This window comes from Harpia harpyja, chromosome 1, assembly GCF_026419915.1.
Source record: "Harpia harpyja isolate bHarHar1 chromosome 1, bHarHar1 primary haplotype, whole genome shotgun sequence".
Taxonomy (NCBI): Eukaryota; Metazoa; Chordata; class Aves; order Accipitriformes; family Accipitridae; genus Harpia; species Harpia harpyja.
This window is the reverse complement of record NC_068940.1, coordinates 81171990-81197346: the sequence shown is the minus strand read 5'-3', so window position 1 is coordinate 81197346 and position 25357 is coordinate 81171990. Positions and strand designations below refer to the sequence as shown.

The 25357-nt window shown below is 40.7% G+C and overlaps 1 protein-coding gene across 5 annotated transcripts in view; it reads right to left on the bottom strand.

The window, feature by feature from the left end:
* Positions 1–212: 212 nt before the first annotated feature.
* Positions 213–25357, bottom strand: part of SLC25A13 (solute carrier family 25 member 13) — a 106764-nt gene continuing 81619 nt past the window's right edge. For all 5 annotated transcript variants that reach the window (XM_052801829.1, XM_052801820.1, XM_052801805.1 and 2 more), the window contains 5 exons: positions 19631–19771; positions 7242–7380; positions 3366–3524; positions 3195–3285; positions 213–2314 (listed from right to left, as the gene is read on the bottom strand). In XM_052801829.1, the coding sequence (XP_052657789.1) occupies positions 2125–2314; positions 3195–3285; positions 3366–3524; positions 7242–7380; positions 19631–19771 (720 nt within the window). In that variant the 3' untranslated portion in view covers positions 213–2124. The remainder of the gene's footprint in view (positions 2315–3194; positions 3286–3365; positions 3525–7241; positions 7381–19630; positions 19772–25357) is intronic.

Genomic DNA, 25357 nt, shown 5'->3' with positions numbered 1-25357 from the left:
AGGAAGGAGCAGCTGCCGGCTGAAGCCACGCACGTGGCCAGGCGCTTCCTCTCCCGGCCCGGGCGAACGTGCAGCTCAGTACTCGGGCATTCTCCCCGAGCTGCTGACTTTGCAGAGAAGCCCTTCACAAGGTACGTCAGGCAAAAGTGAGGGATGAAGTGTAAAACCAGCTCCTAAATAGCCTAAAATCTCAAGTGTCAAGCACAGGCAGCTCCCGGTGAGAAAGTTTAACTTTTATGACAAGCCTTAACCAAAAATCCTGACAGTTAATTTTGCAGTAATACAAGGGGCAGGGTTTTTTTCCCCATTGCTGAAACAAAGGACCTGTCATTTGGAGAGACTTGGATATACAGGGTTGAGAGGGAGCAGCCGGCGGCTGTCAGAGCCCAGCGCAGAGTCTCTGCACACTGGTTTAGCCAGACTCCAAGATGCAGCTGCAGGTAGATGTCATCTTCTCCCCTCGCTTTCACGTGCTTGAGTACTGCAGATGCTACTCCTGCCATGACTCCATTTCACCAGTAACTTCAAAATGCAAATTAGTCCAAGAGAATAATTTTCACAATGACCCAAACACAAATACAACAATAGAGTGATTTCCATTTCAGTATTTCCATAAGTTATAGTACAACAATGTGATACTGCATGCCTAACCCATTTGTCTGCAATGATACTGCATCTATGCATTCCCTCAGTTTACAGTCAACATTGAAGGTACCCACCTCTAGAAGACAAGCAAGACCAAATTCTTCCTGGTCTTAAGAGGCATCACAGAAGACACCCAACAGTACCTTCAACTGACTAGGTAGTCAGACTGTTCATAACACATTAACCTCCCCGTAAAAGTAAAGGTCAAAATATCAAAGCTTACTCCAATCCTGGTTTTTGACTGAGGAAAAATTTCTTTTTTTCAGTGACATCTACACCAACAGATGTCTTTTCTACACAGGGCAATTCATATAATTTATTCTCAAGCTGCAGGTGTTTTTATAGCTTACATGTCCAAATATTAACTTTATCTTAACCTAACTTTATAACTGAAGTTGAACAAGACGTCTGACGTACTACACTATTTCCGTAACAGAATACCATGTGTGCATCTGTTTGAAAGGTTTATTTCTATCTTCATAAATACATAATTTTCTAAACACTGTGCAAGGCACCAAAAAATTAAGTAAAATCTTTTCTTTTAGAGTATTTTAATCTCTTTTGACTCAATGAAGTAAATAAGAATCTGAAACCACCTATTTGCCAATTACAAGCCAGCAGTTAAGGCAGGTACCATTGATACAGTGCATGAATTTTCTATTGCAGTTATTTAAACAAGCAGCGTTTTACTATAGAAGTGCATATACAAACTGAATTTCAAACACCAGCAACCCAAGATAGGCACCTAGTTATGAAATTTCCTTGTATGTGTAGTAGAATGCCAAAAGTTCTTCCATAAAGTGCAAAGACTATGGACAATAACACTTTCTTTTGAGCATTTTGATACCAGTAACATAATACAACGGCTAAACATTTATAAATGTGGTTTCCATTACAAAAACATGTTCCACATAAAAGCTTCATAATACAATCCAGAAACAGAACTTGTGCGTGTACATATTTAAAAAGTTGAAGCTGTACTGGCATACTTAGGTACCGGGTATATATTTGCTGACCTCTACAGACACGCATTAAGTTTATAACCAATTTACATGTACAGTCAAAATCATTCCGCTTTGAGCACCGTGATATCTACTGAGTTTTTCCATTTGAGTGACGATGTGCAACATCCGCCCTGGTGATCTGCAACTGAGCATTGCCTGTAAGATGATCTGGTTCACAGCTCTCACCCAGCCCTCCCCAATAAACAGAACCTAAAATTAGTGTCTTCCCAACACAAGCGCATGTCAGATGTGGACAAATACATTCATGGTCCCAAACTTAAAACAACTGGTAAGAATTTCACAGTGATCTGGTTAAGGAAGCACAAAGACAAATCATTACATTTAGGATGAAAATTGCCTTAAAACTCAAACGAAGCTAAACTGTTATATGATGAGAAGCTAAAGGAACAAAGTAATAACCAATTAGAAAAGTGGCTCTTTCCCAACTAATAACAAAAAACCTACAGCAATAAACTTAGGGTCCTACTGCTGCAGCAGCCTTTGAGGTAGGTGGCGATGGCTTAAACCGAGGTAGGTAAAGTCCAAACTTGTTTTCAATCCCTGCAAAAGTGGCAACTGCCAATTTATAACCACCTACATGGTCAGGGTTAGGAGCAGGGAGTGTGATCCTAGATTTAGGAACTGGCTCTGATCCAGCTGGTTTTCTGCAAAATAATAAAAATAATAAATTAATTTCCACAGAGTAAAACCAGTATTCACAAAAAATCCCCTCCATAAAGTAAGCTGAATGAGACACCTGAGTGTACCTCCCAGCAAGTAACTAAATTAAATGCTACAATGTAATGAGAAATACCCTGTTTTAAAACCTTCCAGAACAGTCAGGAGCCTCCATGTTGATTGAGTACGGTCAAATCCAAATAAAATTTGTAGTGTATGAATCAAAACTGAAGCGTTGGGGAGCCCAGGTTTGTAAGTCTCTGCTACAGTGCATAACCAATCCAGGAACCTAGCAGAGTTTAAGTAATTTTTGTGGTGGCTTTCAAACTACTGTCCCCAAAGCTTTGTAAATGGTCTGCAGCTGCTCCTGGGATCACGTTAAACAGCAACATACACATGCATCTGTATCATCAACAAAGACAGAAGGCAGAGCTGAAGCTCCAACAAATAGGTTTTGGACTTGGTGACACCTATAGACTCTTTTGCCTAATCAGGGGCACAGCTCCTTCACCAAACTAATGAGGACTAATGCAGAGTGTATCCTGACCTGGCAGGCATCACATTTCCCCTGCAGTTATATCCCCAGCCCATTATTTAGCCTCTCACTGTCTCTGTTTACACTAACACAGGTCCCCAGCTTGAAATGGGTGATATAAAATGTGGTAGTGTCTTGCTGTGAAACAGGTACTGGAATATCATCCTAACCTCCACCAGTGTGGTGTGGCTTAAGTAATATTTACAAAGCCTTTGCAACGTGTCCTCCATAATAGCAAGACCCTGACTCTGACATATCGAGGAGCACCAAGACCCACACAGAACCAAGTGCAGCTTCAGGGTCCCAGGCAGATTCAGATACCACATACTTACACTCCCCCGAAGTCCACGTAAAACCATCTCTGCAGTAGCTCGTAAGTTACGAGAGTTACACCAAACTGAGGAGAAGATCGAAATACACGAGCTTGAAAGAAAAGAAAAGAGTTCCTAAGTGACAAAAACCACAATTAGAAATCACTCAGTAATCAAAGCTCTCTTACACACCTCCTGCTCCTTTCCACAGAGCCTTCGGACCTTCCTCTCGAAGGATCTTTGCAAAACAGTCTACAACGCCGCTGTAGGTGGTCTGTCCTGCCCGGGCTGCCACCTGTAGCCTTGTTTTGATGACATCCGCAGGGGTCACCAGAGAGGCTGCAGGCATACCTACACAACACGAAATGCATCTGGTGGGTATCATCGACTTGTCACATATGCTACATACCTCATCTACCCAGCGGTAACTGTGCCTTTTGTCCTTCTAACATGAGAATTCAGCCATGTTTGATTTAAGTAGAAGCTGGAAAGGAGAACAAGCAACAAGAGGCAGCCGTTGTGGATGTGGCTTCACCCAGAGAGAGCTTCTCCTAGAGGAACAACCGTACCACATGCTTCCCGCCAAGCTGGGAGGCACGGGCTGGATTTTTCAGCACTAACCAGAAACTTGCATAGTTAATAAGCACAAAGTTTTTGGAGGCGAGGTCGATCTTTCCCTTTCCTTTTCATGCCTCTGGTTCCTGGCATTCTGGTTGCACACTGCTCTAGAATAATCTGTACACGCACCCTGCCCCCGCAGCAGTGGTACGGAGAACCAGATAATGCCATGCATGCTCAGCAAGGCATGAGAGCCAACGTTTAAAAAAAGGGTCATTCTTCTCATTAGGAATGGCAGACTGCTCAGCTGCAAAGCCACAGCTGACATTCTCAGCAGAACACTTGGAGGAAGATTTAAATTTACCCTAGCAGATAATCAACTGAAAGCAAAAAATACCAAATTACCAATGGGTGGTATTTCTAAAATCATTTCTATCCGAACTGGGGCTGCCCATGTTTAGAATTAAAAAAAAAAAAAAAGCCAAAAAAAAGCACCGAGACTGTACCCAGAAGACACTGTCTCTTATGGTTTTATTACTTTTCCATTCTGCATCTGTTCCAAACCAACTTGGTCAGATGTAGATGCATAAATCTCCTTTGCTTTTTTTTTTTTTTTTAGGCTTAATAATTCTGTAACAACTTTTGTCCAAACCAGCATGGTCTGGCTTCAAGCACCAGAGCACCCTTCCTGCAGACTGCTCTGAGAGATATAAGCGTGTGCGTATCACCAAAATAAGAACTCCTCCTCCTCTCTCGGACCCCCCAAAATAACACACATGCTGAACTTGCACAGTGGTCAGTCTGGCAGGCAAGTACTAAAACCCGGTAAAGATTTCTGAACTCCAGAAATGTTGAAATTCCTCTTTGCTTAGACTTACCCACACCAGGATATTGGTTGAGTCTTCAATTTGAAGCCGGACATTTGTCCTTCAAAAGCCAACCAGTGTTTTCAAGGAAAACCAAAGGACATACTTAGAAACAATTCTGCTTACTACCCATTGACTTCCATCTCCTTATTCCTCATTCCTTATTACTGAGGATATTTTGCAGTTAAAGATGTTTTAGTCCTGTTTTTAGGAGCTATGTGTACAGGACAAAAGACTTTACAGACAAAAATTTACAGGTCGCTGCTGTGAGGAGCTTACAATCAAAATGAGACAAATGACACAGCAGGAGCTGACAGTAAAAAAGAGGAGCAAGGGGAGGAGAAGGAAGTCAGTGGAGGCAGATAAGCAGATGGAGCAAATTAAGGAGAGATCCTGTAGCTGATATTGGAATCATCTCCTCAGAAAATGCTGTGGCACAACAGGTTGAGGCATCTGGTGAACAGTGAAAACCAGAAGCAGATCAAGCTAGATGACATGCATGTTGCACGTGACCCTAACAACAACAAAATGGAAGAAAATATACCCAGCACAAGCAATGCCCACTGGCAAAGGATGCAGGTGTGCAGCTGAGCACGGCCAGCTTGAGCATCCCAGCACCACGGGCTGTGGAAAGGCGGAGCTCCCACATCCAGCTGGAGCTCATGCACGTGTCTGAAGTCTGATGACCAGGCAAGATCCCCAGCCAGAGCAGAGACATCAGCCCAGAGACCAAGCCAGCGTTTCAGAGGTGGTGGGGGTTTTGTTTTGTCTTCTCCTTGACTTTCTCGTGGCAAACCAGAGCGGACACATATGCCCCCACCATGCTCTACTTGTACCCAATAAAAGAAATGCCTTGTTTTTGTAAACAGTACCATGAGTGTTGTATCTGTAACACCGTGATTTGCTCATGAGAGTTAACCTAGGATGGGATTCACAGGAAGCACTGGATAAAATTCACATTATAGCTCATTTGGTAAGCCATATCAGCAACAATAAAGACTGCTTCTGTGCCTGAACTTCAAAGGGACGGTTATCTCAGTCTGCAATCACCTCACAATGGCTAGAAAGAGAAAAATAGGAAAATCTAAGAAATGACTTGGCTTAAAAATGCCAGCTTATGTTTCAAGTCTGTAAATACGATCTAAAGTTCAAAAATTGTTTTGTTCCATTAAAATGGGTGAGAAATAAGCTGGCTGTAAGCTCCTGTTGCGGGGCTTGGAAGCTGGCTCTGGTTTGGGGTGGGGGAGGGGAGAGGACAAAGGTGTTTTAAGCACCAGTCATTTGAACACAACTGGTTTTCCTAGTGCCAGGTCAATTCCTTTGGACTAGAAGCTACTGAATACAGAGCTATATGCTTCAACAAGACAAACCACTTGATCTTAGCTATATCCTATGCCCAGACACTGGCTATAAAAGATCCCTGCTCCTCAAGGGACACAGCTCCATGTATAATCCTGACCAAGAACAGTTTCCCCAGGGAGAAGAAAGCTTAAAATTAAGAAAACATAGCTAAACCACCTATCTGTAATGGATTCATGCCACTCCATCATTTTTCTCACCTGACAGGTCACAGCAGCCTGTCAGGGGCCACGCTGGAGGAAGAACTCGGCTGCAGCTCAGAGAAACCAAGCAGCCTCCAATGAACACGATGGAAATACCTGCTGATGTGAGCCCTCCTGCTTGCTACACACTCCTCCAAAGGTCCTGTTGCACAAATTTCCAAGCCCGTTTGTTTCCTGAAGGGAAGTGGATGTAGCAGGACTCTCAAGCTGCCCTCTCCAGGAGGCAGCTACCAAAAGGTGGTCCCCTTTGGGCAGAGAAGCTGGGTGCTGTGCCAGGGACCAGCTATGCAGCAGACACAAGGGCAAGCTGAGGCTACAAAACATGTCTCTGCCTTTTCCCTTAGGCTCTGGCGCACTCAAGTTAAACGCTTCTGTGACAAGTTAAGCCTGATTTGGCTCTCCTTTCCACCATGTTACAGACTGAAACAAGCAAGTGCTCAAGATCACAGTCAGCACCTCTGTCGTATCTGGGTATGCTAGGAATCAGCAACCTGTGGCATAGCAGAAGTGTTTTCAAATTTTTCTGTTTTGTTTAATATAAGAAAACCAATAAGGGTAAAATCGTCATGAAACCAAGTACCTGCATGGGATACTGTGGGTAGCAAGTAACCCTCATCATTTTGTCACATTTTATGTCAATGTGTTTGGACAGCTGTACTGCTAGCATGGCTTTTGGACTCCATACCAAAACTCAGGATTCCTTTGATCATAAAGAATTTCATGAATGCCATGATTTTATTTATAAATCATTTCAACAAAACTTTACCAGTCAGTCAGACACAGCCAAAACCAGCACTGTAGCTTCACAAGGAATGATGATATATGTTAACAAAACATCAGCACTTAAATCTTCCCCTTTCTTTTGCCTCCTGAAATTACGGTTATACCAGGAACTTAAAGTATCTTTATTTTTAACATCAACTCACTCTACAGCATGGTAGCTTTCCGTTATTTGGGCGTAAGATTGTAAAATACACTATAGTTGCATACAGTTCTTCTGAGCTTTTCAAAGTTCTCACTGGTGTAACTATTGTGCTGCAGGTGCAATACAGTGCCATGGAAAAAGAAATTTGGGCACTTACCAGCTATTGATCCAGCCAAGAGCAGATTTCCAGGGCTGACCCTCCCATCTTCATTTGCAAGTGAAGCTTTCAAGTGAGCATAACAGGGGAAGTAAATGGCAGAGAAGGGGATGTCACGCAAAAAACATGCCTTAGCACCCTGTGTTGAAAAAGAGAACAAGTTTTGAGAATGAGCAAATTTAACATGATGAACTATGAACATCAGAGAGCAGAGCAACATTTTATTTTTTCGTTTTGTTGCAAAGGGCTTATAGAAAAAGCCATTTCTCCTCTCAAAAATTTGAGAGATACATGTATTTCACCCTGCTGAGGAGTCTCTGTGTATTGTTTCTTGGTTCAGTAATTTCTGTCATTGTATTTATCTTGTCTACTTGTTGTTCCTCACTCCCTAGTGCTGTAGTTATTTGCTGGTAATAGAGAAAATGTGATGTGTTGGAGTAAACTCTGATAACACCTTTGCAGAATTTTAAATAGTTGACATTGTAGCCATGCACCTGTAGTGGGAATTTAGGATGTGTCTGCAGAAGATTGAGCCACAGGACAGGTCTGTCCCCTCTCATTCCCACTTACAATAAATACTTCAGGGAAAATAGTGCCCAGTCCATACACCTATGCAGACATTGCAATTGATAATCCAACATAAATCAAGGGAAAGTGGGAAAGAAAGAGAGTAGGGCCATAACAGTAACTCTTTTGCAGAACAGTAGCAGGACGATTTACTTGTGATTTTTGAAGTACAGGTGATCTGGGACACAGTTTGTTTCAAGTAAGTTTCAGCTCTTGCTGTTAAATTTGCCTTGCTATCGATTTTGCAAGTGGTACAAACAGCCAACGAAGTTACCAGCAATGTAGCCAGCTTCAAACCTAAGAGGATGGCAAACAGGCAAGGAAAGTTTTAGGGTAGCAGCAGGCAATCAACTGTTTTTCAAGCAGGGGGGAAAGCAAAAAAGCCACTAGGGGAGGCAACCAAAATAAAATACCAAATAATATCCATGTTCCAAAAGCAAAAGGGACTTGCAATCTGCCTTTCCTCAATATGGAGATCCAGAGGACACCAGAGCCTTAACACACCAGGGCTGAGACCAGCAGGAAGGTACAAACCGGAGGTGGCTTTGGAAAATGGGCAAAACCTTCCAAGCTTGAGAAAGAAATGGTTTGCGGATGATCTTCTCTTTGAAGCGAGGGTGGAGTTGTGGTGAAACTGCTTGAGGTTCATCCACGAGCCCTCACGGGGTGCCCTTGTTACTGTACTTCTCTTGTGTACAGGGCTACCAGGGCATGGCTCAGTGCCAGACATTTCACAGGGGACATGCTAATATCCACAGAATTTAATTAAATCTAATGATACGCCTGGACATATCTGTAAGCTTAGCTTGTACTATAATAGCAGTTAAAATACAGTGCTTATCCAAGTTGGATGCTGGTTATCAAGCAAAGACGCAAGAGCTGCAAGGTGTCAGAAAAACTGAAAAGTCACCTTTCAGCAAGGGAAGGCAGGGGTGTGCGAGCAGGATGCGTGACAGGAAAACCACGTCCTGGGAGCCAGTTCACAGATGCTAATAAGTGCAGTTTGCAGTCAGAGAATGCCTCTGAGAAAATAAAGATTTATCTAAAAACAGACATCAGATCTTCTAGTCAAGACTTTCTGTGTGTCACAGACTCAGTTACCGAGCACGGTGAGCACAATCACGCTCTGCTCCAACCCCAGCTGCTTTCCACCACACTTTCTCAGCTTATTTCTTGACGTTTTCAGACTGAGAACTGACTGCTTCCCCTGACGGTCCGTTTGGAGGTTAAAGACTCCTGCTGTTAAGACCCTTTGCCTTGTTGCTCAGCTGGATTTGTCTGATTTATGCTGCCAGTTGCTGGTTCTCGTTATGCCTTTCTAGATACACTAAGGAAAATGCCATAAAGGAACTTGAAGCGCTGCTGTTGCAGCCGCTCTGCTGTTCACCCACGCTGAATGGGGTTATCAGCCACAGAACAAAGCGATGCTGGGCTGGATTCTCCTCTCAAAATTACCTGCAAAGCCCATACACTTTACTTTGAGGGCACAGAGAAGGTGAATCTTCTGTATTCACCAGAGACACAAGAATTCTGGGCTGTCATGCACAACAGAAGCCCGTTTTACAGTTCACCTTTAATCTTCACATAAAAAGACAAGACTGTGGTTTTACCAAATTCTGTATGGAAAAACAACTTTTTAATGATCAAATGTCTGCACTGTATTTACCTCACAGAAAAATTATGAAACTCACTAACAGAACATTCACAGACCGACATGGTTTCTTCAAAGATTTATTTTTAGAGCATGCTTTTCCTCAGAGCAAATCTCCTCGCTGCCTTTGCCCTCAGGGCACATTACTTTTATTTTCTTTGCAATGTTGTCATTAAACACTGCGCACATTTTTTCCTCCACATTTTTTTCATACTCTGAAATATCTTGACATAGTTAAAATAACTTACAGAAACCAATAAACTCTAAATGTGAGCAACTCTTAACTCAACCTGAGCTGCTAATATTCCTCTCCCTTCATTAAAAGGCTCTTTTTCATGGGCAGAAATGGCATATTGTTAATATCATTAATAATACACACTCAGGTACACAGAGAGCGAGGGATGTCCGTCAACTTAGTTGGCTCAGTGTAAACAAAACTTGGATCAAAACTTGGATCCACTTTAATAATAACCCAGCTTGGCTCCGGTCCAGCATCGCTACAGTCTAAAGTTTCCCCCCATCTTTCCGTTTAAAGTCTGGGAAAGTATGTTTAAAAGCAGGCCTCATTTAACTTCAAGTTAATCATCCGCAACCAGCCTAGGCCAATTAGGAAGGCTTAGGGAGATTGGCCACAGTATCTTGAAAAGCAAAAGAAACATTTATTTTACTTCTCACACCTTTTTGATGTGGACAACGTGCTGAAAGCCAAAAGGAGTTTTAATCAATCCCCAGAAAGCTGTAAGGATCATCCGCCCGAGTTTATTCTGGCAGCCAAGGTGCAGATCTGCCAGGCATGAAATTGTTGGGAGATCCTACACACCATGACATGCGCCTGCCTCACACAACAGCCAGCTGGCTCCCATCTTCAATCTCTTTAATAACCTTAAAGCTCTTAATCTCGGATAGTATCTCACTGAATAAACCAATGGAGGGAAAAAAACCCTGATTGTCAAAGATTCGGATAAATAAGCCCAAGTCAGCGCTGGGGCAGGTTCTTTAGCATGCTAATTCCTGCTTATACCAGCTCTACCTGCAAATAAGGCTCTAAACAAACTATTTCTACTACAAGGGGAGGGTAATTATACTGACAAAGGCACCTCTGTGTCGGGTTGAGCAGAAGGAGCCGGCAGGTCTGGGAGACGCAGGCTTAACCTAGTCTCCTGCAGTGAATGCACATTGTCTAGTGCAGGGGGAAAAATGCCAGACTGGGGGGACCTAGCAGCATTCAAGACAACAGTGGTGCACCTTGTCTGAGAGGGTTATTTAATGCTTCTGGCACCTGTACTTACAGCCACCCTCTCTTTTTCTCCTTTACAGGTTTAGAATTTATTTGGCATGTATAATTGTTATTTTGATCCTATAGCTACAAACAATAGGCAGCATGTCATTTCTTGATCATTTTGCATTCTTCTTGGGTTTTACTACAGACTTAACCCTTTGGAATCGGAGCCCTAACAGCACCTAACAGGTTTCATAACAGTCAGTCAAATATTACTGGCATTTGCTTTCAAGGGCTGTAATTTTTTCTACTGTAAAATGACATTGCCTTAAAAGCTGCTATACGTTTTTACTCACATCTATTTATACCAACAAAAATATGAAACTGATTTAGCACATCGGGTTAGAGGAATAAAGCGCTGATTTCAAATGCTGTGCCAGCAATTCAGATTCAGTTTGCAGACAAAAATTATAGCACTTCTTAGTTGGAAGGGCTTTTTTTCTTTTGGTTATTTTCAAAGAAAATTTCTGAAGAGCAGGTTCTCACATATGAGAACACAGTCACAAATAGGCACGGTGGATGCAAATTAAGGTAACTCAAAACTTTTACTACTCTGTTTCGTATGTTTATCATCCTGCTGTAAACTCACAACTTCAAGCAGTGAAATACCTCAGCTGTTATCAAAGCAACCAGGTGGGAGCTTGGTACACATCCTGTCACCTGAGATTGCACTTTCCAGGTCAACACACCAGAAGCCCATTTATGAAGTTGTCAAAAAAAAGTGAAGAGACTTTTGGAAGCTTTTCTGACTAGTTTTGGAAATGTAAACTGTGTTGGCGGTATCAGCCAAAGCACAAATCTGAGCTAAATACCTTCGAGTAATTGTAATCATAAACATTACCACAACCAAAGTACCCTTTCCTTGAAGAATCATTTACTACCGTATTATTTGCCATCTTCTTGGGATAACAGAATAACTCTGTTGTGCAAAATTATGGAGTGGCATTGTCTGTTATGCTGTAAAACACTATTCAGAATGATTATTTATAAGAAGGGTAATATTTTATTAAACATTTTATGGCAGATATTACATCGATATAAGTTTCTATAATGTACAAAATAAGTAGGTGTACTTACAATGTGTATTTACCTGAGCACTTGAAGTCTTTTGAAACCGAGAGAATATAAATTCAACTGACTTTAATGGGGCTTTATGCTTATTACTGTATAAGACAGGCAGAAGATGGAAAGTGTATTAGCTAATCTTGTATGATTACTTCAATATTCAACTGTGACCAGAAATTAAATAAAATCTATTAAAAATATTGAAAACCAGAAATGTATCCTTTCCCATTTCTGCCAACATAAATGACATATTGTGTTAGGCTAAATGATATTTTTTCTGACTGGGATATGTTGTCTCTATATTTTTAAGAATAGCTGTCATCTACAGAACATCTGTAGCTAAAGAAGAATTTACTAGTTGTAAGCTTCCATGCCCTGGTGCTTTCACAGCAACAATTACTGGCAGAAAGAAGACAAACAGAGGAAACAAATTCATAGAATGATAGAATTGTTTAGGTTGGAAAAGACCTTTAAGATCATCCAGTCCAACCACTAACCTAGCACTGCCAAGCCCACCACTAAACCATGTCCCCAAGCATCACATCTACAAGACTTTTAAATACCTCCAAGGGTGGTGACTCAACCACTTCCCTGGGAAGCCTGTTCCAATGCTTGACAACCCTTTCGGTGAAGAAATTTTTCCTAACATCCAATCTAAACCTCCCATGGCGCAACTTGAGGCCATTTCTCCTCATCCTATCACTACTTACCTGATAGGAGAGACCAGCACCCACCTCACTACAGCCTCCTTTCAGGCAGTTGTAGAGAGTGATAAGGTCTCCCCTCAGCCTCCTTTTCTCTGGGCTAAGCAACCCCAGTTCCCTCAGCCGCTCCTCATAAGACTTGTGCTCTAGACCCTCCACCAGCTTCGTTGCTCTCCTCTCTGCTCCAGCACCTCAACGTCTTTCCTGTAGTGAGGGGCCCAAAACTGAACACAGTACTCGAGGTGCGGCCTCACCAGTGCTGAGTACAGGGGGACGATCCCTTCCCTAGTTCTGCTGGCCACACTATTTCTGAAACAAGCCAGGATGCTATTGCAAAAATCCTGCAAAAATCCTTCTGCAAAAGTACTGTTATGTGCCTCCCCAAAGGAGCAGCTGGGTTTTGATAAGTACAATGTTTTAAAATACTTATTTACACAAGTAGTTCAGAATTTTAGACAAAGGCAGAAAAAAAAAATTTGCTTTCTAGCCTTAAAGAACTACGGGGGTTCAAGCCAGCAGTTAGCCTAACAAACCGTATGTATCAAATCTTTTTATTGCTGGAATTAACATGCATTTTATTTCTAAGCTGCGTATCATTACAGATTTGCTAGTATCTGAACACCCAGTGAAGGCGCAGTGAGTCTGGGAGGAAGCTCTGACTTTAAATTGTTGTACTTACTATGATGGACAATTAGTTGAAGTGAAAAACCCCGTCTGTTTTTCCAGATCTACTGGTCTTTAGTTCTTTGGTGGGGAACAAAGAGAAGGAGAGGAGACCTAAATTATCTGACCTGGACCTCTATGCACTGTGATAGCAATTTTCCGCCAAATAAAAACTTAGAGGTACAAAGGTACACCAAGATAATATTGATCTTCAAGGACAGTCTCCTCAAAGCACTAGGATGGTCCATTCTGCTGTGCAGAAGGTTGAGAAACCATGTCAGAAGGCCAGCATGGATGAACAGGGAACTCCTGACTGAGCTCAAATGCAGAAAGTAAAAAGGAAGCAGAGGTGGGTATGGGCTATCCAGGAGAAATACAGAACCACTGCTTGGGCATGCAGCAATTGAGTCAGGAAAGCCAAGGGTCAGCTGGAATTGGATCTAGTAAGGGATGTGAAGGGGGAGTAAAAAGGGCTTCTGTAAGCACAGCAGCAGCAAAAGGACAACTAAACAAATTGTGAGGCTGTTACTCCATGTGGGCTGGAAGTCTAGCGACAAAGTACATCGAAAAGGCAGAGAAATTACTTTAGCTTTGCTTTTTACTAGTAAAATCTGCCCTCAGGCCTCTCAGCTCCATGAGCTTACCAGAAAAGTCTGCAGGAGGACAGCATTACCTACAGACAGAGCACTTAAGCCATCTGCACATATACAATCAGTGAGACCCAAAGACATACCTCCAATGGTGCCAAGATAGCTGGCTGATGTCGTTGTGAGGCTGTTACTACCTTCAAAAGGTCAAGTCAGTACAGCGGATTCTGATGACTGGAAAAAGACAAACATCACACCTATCTTGTAGAAGAGCAAGAAGGAAGATCTGGGAAACTACAAGCTGTTTGGGCACACCTCTGTCCCTGGGAGGTTTATGGAACAAATGCTCCTGGAAGCCATTTCCAAGCACATGAAGAGCAAGAGAAAGATTGGGAACAACCAATATGGATTTACCAAATCACAGCTGACCAACCTGTTTGCCAGACCTGTGGATGAGGCGACAGCAATGGATGTTGTACACCTTGACAATGAGCAAGGCTTTTGAGATGGTCTGCCATAGTATGTTCATAGCTAAATCAGTGGAACATGAGCTGCACTCTCAGCAGATTAGTGGATGATACTGAATTGACGGAGTAGCTAGTATGCTACAGGGCAAGGCTGCTATTAAGAGAGACCTTCACAGGATGGAGAAACAGGCTGACAAGAATATCATTAAGTTCAAATCAGCAAATGCAAAGTCCTGCACCTGGACTGGAATAGCCCTATGCAGCTGTACAGGCTGAGGCCGAGCGGCCAGAAAGTAGCTTTGGAGAAAAAATCTGGAGGGTACTGGTCACCAAGTTGAGTATGGGTCAGCAATGTCTCTCTGCAGTGAAGACAGCCAGCCACACCTTGGGCTGTAGTAGCAAGGGTGCAAGGGACATGATTATTCCCCTCCATTCAGCACCGGTGAGACCACATCTGGAGACCTGTGTCCAGTTCTGGTCTCTCCAGTACAAGAAAGACATTGCCACACTGGAGTGAGTCCAGTGCAGGGCCGTCAAGCCAGCTGGGTAGCACATGGTAGATGAGGAGAGGCTGAGGGAACTCAGTGTGCTCAACTCAAAGAGCAGGCTGAGCTCTAAGGGGGAAACCTTCCTGCTCTCTTCAACTACTTGGAGGGTGCAGGGAAGACAACACTTCTTGGAGGTGCACAGTAGAAGGATTAGAGGCAATGGACAAGCTGGAACATGGCCAATTCCAATTAGGCATTAGAAAAAGGGTGAGGGGTTTTGGGGTTTGTTTGTTTAAGTAGAGCACCACGTTAACATGCCAATGAATGACCCAAAAGAATATTAATCTCACTAATATAGAGGGGCATCAAAACTACATAACCCAGCTTCTTGGTAATCCTCAAATGGTTATTCATTTGGACTAGAACGCTGGGATAATTATGATCATAATCAATACAAGATTCACTCAGCTGGATGCAAAAAGGGTTTACATAGCATCTCCTTTGTTGATTTTTTGACATAAGATTTATTTGTCTGTGCCTCTGTTTTCTCTGTTAATGCAAGACAGAAACACCGAAATTACCCGTATCAGGGGTGTAGAGGCATTTTATTTTAAAATCCACACAAAGTGCTTCATAGGTAGAAATTAATACAAAATACAAGAATTCAAACAACAAGCAGTAGATCTTGTTAAAACATGCAGGAATTTGCCTCATGAAGCGAAGACAAACATATGTAATTCTTTGCATCTTCTGGCTACAGTTATAATTAATGAAAGTACATTCTTCCTCGCTGACTACTGTACGGGACTCTTACAGATTTTCACCTGAATTCAGCATAAAAGATTCACAGGAACTAAGCAGAGTATGCTGGACTGATCTATGGTGGTAAGAACAGCTTTCAAGATGATTTATTTCTGAACTGGGAAAAGAGAATTTTCACTGCAGTCCTTGCAACATGGTAAATGAAACAGCACCAAAGCAGAGCGAGAGAAACAGAAAAGCCAGTGTGCAGCAGACTGGACGACCAGTCCTGATTTAAGAGGTTTGTAACTTACCAACATAGAAGTAAACTCACATTGATGAGCAATGGAAACACTTCAGCTCTACTATGAGCTTGCAGACTGACTGGTAATGTTCTCATTCATCACAAAAAAACCCCGCTTAAAAATATCCATACTCCTATTTTGAAAAATTATCATTATGGTAATATGAATTTCAAGTTAACATCACATCTTCTGGGCTCCATCTTCCTATTAAATATGTGATACCATTCCATTTATTCTATGTCTATAACAAGACTATTTTCTCCGCTGCTGGCAGTACAGACAAAGCATTAGTCTTTGCTCTCCATGGATTTTACCAGCCAACTGTTAGGTTGAAGGAATCCCTTTTCTTCCCATCTCAAAGCAAGACTGTTAAGGAAATTCTGTAAGCAACAGAGGACCCTGTCCCTCTGTACAGCTTCTCATACTATCCCACCCTACCTGGCCTCATCTAGACAATGGCCATCTTCACCTTTTCCAGGGACACAGCACTACAAGCACTTGACGTCCATTAATCCAGACATCAGAAGTTAATTATTTGGGTGGTCAGTGGTAGAAACTGCTGTAGAAAACTGCAGTCAACCCTTCTTAGAGCAGTTTTACAAGAATTTCTAACAAGTCAAGTGGAAAAGGAGGAACATTATGGTCTTGAACCAAAATTGATGGAGTAGTTAATTTTTGTTCATTTTGCTTTCTTTTGGCCACAAAAGAAAAAGAAAAAAAACCCAGCAGAACATAAATTCAGGCTATACCAAACAGAAAAAAAAAAAGAAAACAAAATATTTTGTTATCAACTATGAAATGAAAAATTACATTTAAAGTTTGGATTGTTATACAATTTTTTTAAAGAAAACTTAGGAATAAAAAAAAAGACATCCATTTATTTCAAATGAAAATTCCTGAAATGAAAAGTCTAGAATTTTACTTTCAACACTTGCAAAAGAAATGACTAACTGATTAACTAAATCATGGCTAAGATAGACCAGTGTTTAAACAGCTGGAATACTTACATGAAGGCCCATTAAGCCTACAAACAAACTCCAAGATTCACAAATAAAACTGTTTTCTAAAACAAGTATCTATTCTTGTTCTTCTGGAGCAGTACGTATGGAGTCTTACTTAGATCTACTAAAATAAGTACATTCAGGGCTTGAGATACAAGCCTTGTGTCTTGAGACACAAAAGAAAAAACAAAGCTAAAACAAAGAATTAAGATGCAAATGAAAGAGCTGTTCATGTTAGACTGAACACCATGGAAAGTACTGAGATACACATAAAATCCTCATTCCTGTTTTATAGTTTTAAAGCTAATTTGACTCATTAAGAGTACAAGTATTCCAAATGTACCAAGACATTTCAATTCTGATTAGTAGAACATTTATTACTATTTGATGTTCGCTTGGTCATTACACTCACCAAATTAATTTACTAGAAGCACCACCAGAGAAGGTAGCACCTACCAAATCTAGTCTCGTGTGAAATTCATTTTAGACCATTGGTGTCTCTGGGTAATGTTTACTGAGGCTGCTTTACTTTGATGCAATGAATTGTTAATCCCTGCCTGGCCTCACCAGCACTGCCAGTTTCAGCTCAAGCATTCAGGAGAGGACTACTTTTGCCCCTAACACTGCTGTTCTACAAGCACCTCAGGGCAGTATAAAACTCCTCTGATACAGACTGATGGGTTCGCCGTGCCATGAAGCCATTCCTCCCTTCACCTGGGTACAACCATCCTGAGGAGCTACAAAGTGAGCTGGTCTGGGTTCACAATAAACTAAGCCATAAGGAGGAGGAAGCTTCAGTTTTAATGAGTTTCCTGTTCCAGATCATTATGTGGCTGCACGAACACTCTTGCTGGCATATGGGAGAGGGGGCAGATAGAATTGCCTTTTGTTTTTTGGCTACAGTGCCAAAGTGTTTGGTGGACAACAGCACAAACCTGCCCAATGACAGAGCTAGCTGTGACTAAGGGTGCACTTGGACACAAAGCCTTCTGACATGGCCTGCGTTCTGTTGGGTTGATGACTGTGATTGCCAGGTTAAATTCTCTAGTTTTGTCAAATCAGTCAAGTTTTTGTAGGCAATGAATCTAAATTGCACATACAAAAGGACAAACACATGGGGTGGAGGGGTGAAGAGCAACAGAAACAGAGACAAAAGAAGAGTTAAAACAAAACCCTTCTGTGGCTTTTTTTGTGGAGGTAAATGGACTTAATGAATGAACCAATGAAACTGTGTAGCTTGTGATTAAATAACTGCCTGTTTCAACGCAACATAGTGCTGTAACCAGCTCCTGTTCAGGTGTATTCCTTACAAATATTCACCAAGTATCTACTCTAAAAACCAGAAATACTTCATAACACGACCCAAGACATTAATGCCATTTAAAAATTGAAAAATGCAGCAAATTCTGCTCAGCCACCAAGAGCAGGTATTCAGGGAAAAAAAAAAAATCTAAAAAACGCTAACTTCCGTAAACTAGTTCATCACTCTCTCATTTTATTTTTACTAGTTCAAGTAAAAGTCAATAGCTGCCCTCCATTCCTGCACAGCCTCAGGGATGCAGACTGTTTACCATATCCGTGTTTTCAGTTGTAAATGTTGACCTGATCAACACCATAATGCCATTTACTAGGAGTTTACACAATAGCATCAGCTTCAGTAAAACACCTAAAAAATTAGCAAGTCAATTTAAAGGGAAAAACAACTCCCCATTAAACCCTATTCAGGTCTGCAACTTCTCTCCAGGCCAAAACATACATACATCTACTCCCAGGCAGGCTTCCTCTTTGTAATGTTAACAGAACAATTTAAAAGGACTGGATGCTTAAAAGTGGAGATGGAATTCAAGTATTGTGGAGGAGGGGGATGGGGCTCATTTGGTGGTTTTTGAAGCATCTTCAATTTACAGTTATGCTGCTGTAAATAAGAAACAGAGGAGTACTGCCTGCTCTACTGGAAATACTGGGACAAATGGGTAGTGTGAAAGTTTTCTCCCAAGAAGTAAGCTGCAGAATCTGAAGAAGTACATGGCACTCATTACAGCTTTTGTTTCAATACTGTGTGCAATGGCTATCTCAAAGTACTTCGAGACCTTTCATACTCCCCCATATCTAGTCTCCTTCATCTAAAAGTAGAAGGCAGTATGTTAATCCTTTTAAATTATTTGCAGCATACATCCTATTAGATTTGACACAAAATGTTTCTAATCCTGCGACAGTCTCACATTAAACCTAACTTTATTTCTACATATTTACATATCCATGTGAAGACAGTAATGTAGAAAGCAGAACTGTAGAGTTTGTAGTATACACTCATAAAAGCAGCTTTTCCTGGTATTATTTGTGGCAACATTCTTCTAAAGTAGCAAGGGGAAGCTTGCTTTAGGAGTTTATTTTTATGCTGGGCTCCCACTGTCTGTATTTCTTCACTATTATTGTGCTGCAATTAATTCCCATCACGAAATTAACAATGACATCTGGGAAAGTTGCTGAATCAAACACAGAAGAGCAAAAGCACAACTCCAAAACTGTAAGCTCTAGATCATGAAGCAGATGATAATAAGTTTACTTTTACACCAGGCAGAACATCAGGAATCACAAACTAATCCTCGATGAACAATACTTACACCTGCTGAAGTGAGAAAAGAAATCTTAGTAAGATCTACAAGAACCACATGCTCAAAAACACGAGACAGTTTCTTCCCTTAGTTAGAAATGAAAAATGAAGATACAGTATCACATAATAAGGAAGAATTTTTCAAAAAGTACAATTATGTCCACCTATGAAAGTTTGTGAGAACAATGAAATGATCTTTTGATTTGAAATATTAATAATTGAATTTTAATTCATGTATATATAAAAAACCCCCATACCTTGTAGAGACCAAAGAAGCCTAAGTCCCGTAATACAGTGAGGGCACTAACTCGTGGACCAGTAGTAATTTCTCCAGCCACCTGTAATCGAATCTTAACAATTTCCAGTGGATTGGTAAAGATCACTTGAGAACCTCCAGCCTGAAATTAAAAGTGGAAGGCAATACATTAACCTGCTACATTATTTGCAGCATATGTCCTGTTACATTCAAGAGAAGACATTTTTAATCCTGCTGCAGTTGGTTAATCTATTAGCAGACAAGAGTTTTAGTATTAGTTAATAAACTGCAGCTCACAAAGTAGGAAATCTACCCCCCCCCCCCCCCCCCCGAGATGAGTGGTCAGGAAAAACAGAGAGGAAACAGGTCAGCCACTGCTGGACACTGCATTACATCAGACAGACACTAGCTCAATTCTTGCTGCAAGAATACATTCACCAACACCAAGTTATGCAATACTGACAAGCCAAGAACACTGTAAAGCAAGTAATAAAGTGAAAGGAAGAATTAGTAACTAAGTAAAGAAACTGAGATGTGCATGCCACTACACAGAAAGTGAAAACATACTGTTGAAGAGTGAAAGTCTGGCAGAAGCTTTTTCAATTTTGGCATGAGTTCATAAAACAAAGAACACATGGATTCCAAAGACCAGAACTGCAGATATATTGTGCTTTTTTTAAAACCCCACAGAACTACCAGTTTCACTGCCATTAAATGCTGTTTGATTCAAGAGTCTGAGCTCCACATCATTATTTGTGCACCAGGTAATAAAGAAAAGAAGGTCTACAGACTGAAGGATTCTATTAATCAAGAACCGCTGAATGTTTTTAACATGTCAGTCTCCGTTTGTTTGGAAGACATCACTCAACTGATTTTGAAAGTTAGATTTAAAACACAACAGTGGCAAGCATTTCAGATTCCCTGCTAGTTCTTGTAAAGTTCACCTCATTCGCAATATGTAACGTAGGGAGGGCATAACCTTTCTGCTACACTGACAGATCTCGAGTTAAAAATTTGGAACAAGAAAAAAAGGTAACATGAAGGTTACCTATGTGTATTCAAAAAATACTCATTCAAACTCCATCTGGCCCAAATTCAACAGTGTCATTCTAACTTATGTTAATTTCTTAATTATGTGGCCCAACAGCTATGCCATTCTCTAGGTTCTGAAATCACACAAACTATGCAAAGGGCAACGCTCACCCACCCCACAAAAAACCAACTGTTTTTTTTCTGGAAGGTTATGACTAAAATGAAATAAGCTGCATTTAAATGTGCTTGCATCTAGCCATGTCTAGTATGTAAACACTATGTGCACATCTTTTTTAAATTATCTAAATGTTAAAAGAATTAATCATAGCTCAGATTAACTATCATTCAAAATAAAAAATATGCACAGTAATATGGTTTAAATAATGTGCTGAAGAAATGGCAAATCGCACGAACAACTATTCTTGTCTACCACTTAGACTGAGCATACACAGTGTGGTTACAAATTAAAGTCTTTACATAACCCCCAAAATATCCCAAATGTTTCCTATTTTGACCAGAAAAAGCATGCTCTTGTGTAACTCAACTGGCTTTGACTTTCAAATTGGCATAATTTAATTTAACTGCTTTTACCAAACCAGAATCCTGGTACATATAAAACTGCTATTCTTGTTGCCATCAGAAATTAGACTGATAAATTATTTGGCACATATGCTGCCTTCAGTTTTGCAGTTAAACTGAAACATATTAAGTAAGCAAGCATTCATAACAAAAAAATTGTTTCTTTTACTTGTCTACTCATCTTGCAAAGTCTCAAAATAAAAAAAAAAATCCTGGAACAGTCCTTATGGTGAATTACAGATTCCTACATAATAAACATTTGGGTCTATGTGTTACAAATACTAAGTGTTCCCACACGCCATCACACATATTTTCTTCTTAAAATGATAAAATCCCAATTGCAGGTGATAAAGTTTATTTGCAAGTGATACTGTTCATTTGTAAGTTTTCTGTACCACAGCCCTCCCCTAAAACACACTACTAAAAAACTCATACCAACTGATCCGTTAGCACAAATATAGTACTTTCCCCCAGTATGATATTCTCGCAGTTCATTGTGCCATGACTCCATGGGAAGTGTTCCTTTAATTTTCACTACAGGAAAACCATATTAAAATTGTCCTGGTTTCAGCTGGGATAGAGTTAACTGTCTTCCTAGTAGCTGGTACAGTGCTATGTTTTGAGTTCAGTATGTGAAGAATGTTGATAACACTGATGTTTTCAGTTGTTGCTCAGTAGTGTTTAGACTAATGTCAAGGATTTTTCAGCTTCTCATGCCCAGCCAGTGAGAAAGCTGGAGGGGCACAAGAAGTTGGCACAGGACACAGCCAGGGCAGCTGACCCAAACTGGCCAACGGTGTATTCCATACCATGTGACGTCCCATCCAGTTTAGGAACGGGGAAGTGGAGGGGGGCAGGGATTCACCGCTCGGGGACTGGCTGGGTGTCGGTCGGCGGGTGGTGAGCAATTGCACTGTGCATCATTTGTACATTCCAATCCTTTCATTATTGCTGTTGTCATTTTATTAGTGTTATCATTATCATTATTAGTTTCTTCTTTTCTGTTCTATTAAACCGTTCTTATCTCAACCCACGGGTTTTGCTTCTTTTCCCGATTTTCTCCCCCATCCCACTGAGTGGGGGGGAGTGAGTGAGCGGCTGCGTGGTGTTTAGTTGCTGGCTGGGGTTAAACCACGACAAAAATTTAAAAGATGACAACAAAATTAAGTTTGTTATTATTAATGCACCAAAACACTGAGCAATTTAAAAAAATGTATAAAAGTGTTTATAAGTGAATGCCGTATTTAAAGAAAGGATAGAGAAACAGGTATCTGATTTTGAAGGAGAATAAAGGCAAATAATTTCTCAATTCAAATAAAAGTGAAATACTTTAGATGCTAGCACATATAAATGTTTATGTTTGCATGTCCAACCTGGCTGCATCGACACTTGCAGCATTAGATGTTTGTGGCTGTGAGCAAATCACACAAGATTTCCTCTGCTTCAGCTTGCTATTTGAAAAATGGGGATCCTATTATTTACCCACCTCATACAATCAAGCTCGCTGCATTCAATTTTTAAAGCACTGAGACCTGCATGCACCAGGCACTACTAAAACAACTACCAGTTCTGCTGCCCACAAAGCAGGTCTGAAGAAAGACATCAGAAATTTCCAGTGAAGTCTTTCCACAAAATTGTCCAGGTACTAGCCCAGAACTCCCTGAACAACCTTTGTCATCCTCTGAATTTGATCAAAGATACACTCCAAAAATCAAATGGTGAATAACTGAAAGTGATGAGCCAGACAATACCTTACAGAGGGTGTCGGCAGGAGGGTTTCTACCACCTGCCTGCTTTGTGATGGAGAGGAAGGCTGGTTTATCAGCGCGTGCAGAGGCAGTTCTAGCGGTAACAAGTACAGTTGCCTGGTGGGGAGCTTTTATCACTGTCATTTAACCATCTGTGCTGGTAACTGCAGCTCCTTACTCTCCAAATGGGGGGGGGGGGGGGGGGAGCAAACTGTAGATGGCTACTATACTCTCTAATGAAATGATTTCTTGCTTGTCTAGTACTGGTAACTCCTATTGTGTTATTCATCATCATAGTATGCAAGTGTCTCATAAATATTAATGGTATTTCCTCCCAGTGCTCCTGTGAGGAAAGTACAATGACTTCAGTTTTACAAGAAGGGGATTTGAGGTAAAGAGGTTAATTGTATGCCCAGTGTGTGCATCCCCCTAGCTCAAACATGTAAGAGTCTCCAGACATCCTGATCTCCAAATCAGTAGCTTGAATCACAATAGCATGGCTTCTGTCTTCTGAGTTTTTGCATAGTGAATGCAATGAAAGAAATCTCATCAACCTATTTTTTTCCAGTCTCTTCAAGGTGCTGGTATAAACTCTTACGGAAAAAACAGACAAAACATCATCAGCACATTGTATCACCCTGCTCATTCATTCTGTTTGGCCAAAAGTTGAAGAACGTTGCCTTCTTGTTTGCTAACTTTTGCAGCTGAAAGTGTATCTCATTTTAAAATTTTGAAATATGCTCCCAAAGGTCAGAATTTGAAAACTACTTTTTTGGCCAGAATAAACACAGTTTAAGCACAGGTCGCTCAAGCTTAATGGTTTCTTCACCAAGTGTCACAAAAATCAACTTCTTCAACCATTTAATATAGATACTTCCCAGTAACACCAATTTTTCCATACTGAAGTTACAAACTCGAATACCCTCAACTCTGAATTCCTTATCACCTCTTCCAATCATTTTTTAAAGAAACAAATGATCTGACTCTAAAAGCAAATCTATTACTTTTCAGTTATTATCATGTGATTAAAATAAAACCTGCAATTTTGAGTTATTTATAGGAGTAGATACCTAGAGGTACTGCATGGATAATTATCTGTAAGGGCCCACAAAGGGCCCATATTATTCTGAAAGAATTTAACATTTGACCTAATCACAAGCATTTATGGTCTCGTTCGATGTAAAGCAAGAAAATAAAAGGGAAATACCTCTGTCATCCAAGAACTCCTCATACACACAGAGCTAGAAATCTGCATCCCTGTAAAACATTCAATGTGCTTTAACACACGGAGAGCTAGCTAAGCATCCACACACATGTGAATTTTTAAAAACAAGCTGGTTTTTTTTTCATTTTTGCAGTTCTTCAACTCTGCACTGGTATGATATCACCCAGCACCTCTCGATGGCAGTATAGCCTTGTATAGTAATACAGTACTGTCTATCACATGCGTCCTTCTACTTTCCTACTTTACTGAATGGAAGGGAGAAGTAGAAATAGTTGAGGTATTTTTTTTTTTTGTCCATGAGGCAATAAAACCCACTCTGTAGTGAAAAAAAATTAGTTTAATAACAATCGCTTAACAACACTCCAGTTTAAGAAGTCAGAATGTTTTCTACATGTGTTCAAATCACCTTGTAATAAAATTTACTGGAAAATAAACAGATTTTCACCCCCCTCACTACACTAAGACAAGAAGTTCCTGTTCTTTTTAATGTAACTGCATTTTGTGCCCTTATGAGATTAGATAAGAAATGAGCACACCAGACCCAAATCTCCTAGGGCTTTCACATCTCAATTTGAAAGCTTCAGTGTAGGTTCTGAAGAGAATACAGCTTGCAATTCAGGAAGAAAATTCTGTGTTTTCCATCTCAGAAGAAAGTACTAGATTCTTTTCCTTTCATCTCTACTGACCATGAACTGTTCTTGTGCCTCTAATTAACCTTATTAGCTACTTCAAATCATAGCCTTTTTCCTGTTCTCAGCTAAGAGCATTTAGGGTCAGCCTAGATCTTTCTTCTGCATCCCATGCAACTTGTCACATACCACCTTTCAAGGTTTCATAGATGAAGAAAGGACTACTACTGCTATTAGAGCGTTAATATTTCCCAACAATATCACCCAGGGATAGCAATTATGGCAAGTAATGGCAACCATTAAAATATATAAGCAACATATTATATAATTATCCAAAATCAACCTCTGTAAAAGAAATCATCTACAATGTCTTGGTTACTCGTTCAGTTTACAAAAAGACAAGCAGGTGCAAGTTCCAAAATTTTTAGTCAACTGTTTATCACATTCAGTCATACTGAATATTGTACGCTGTCCCAGGCCCTTTCTCCTTGCCAGCTGCCAGATGCACCTTGTTA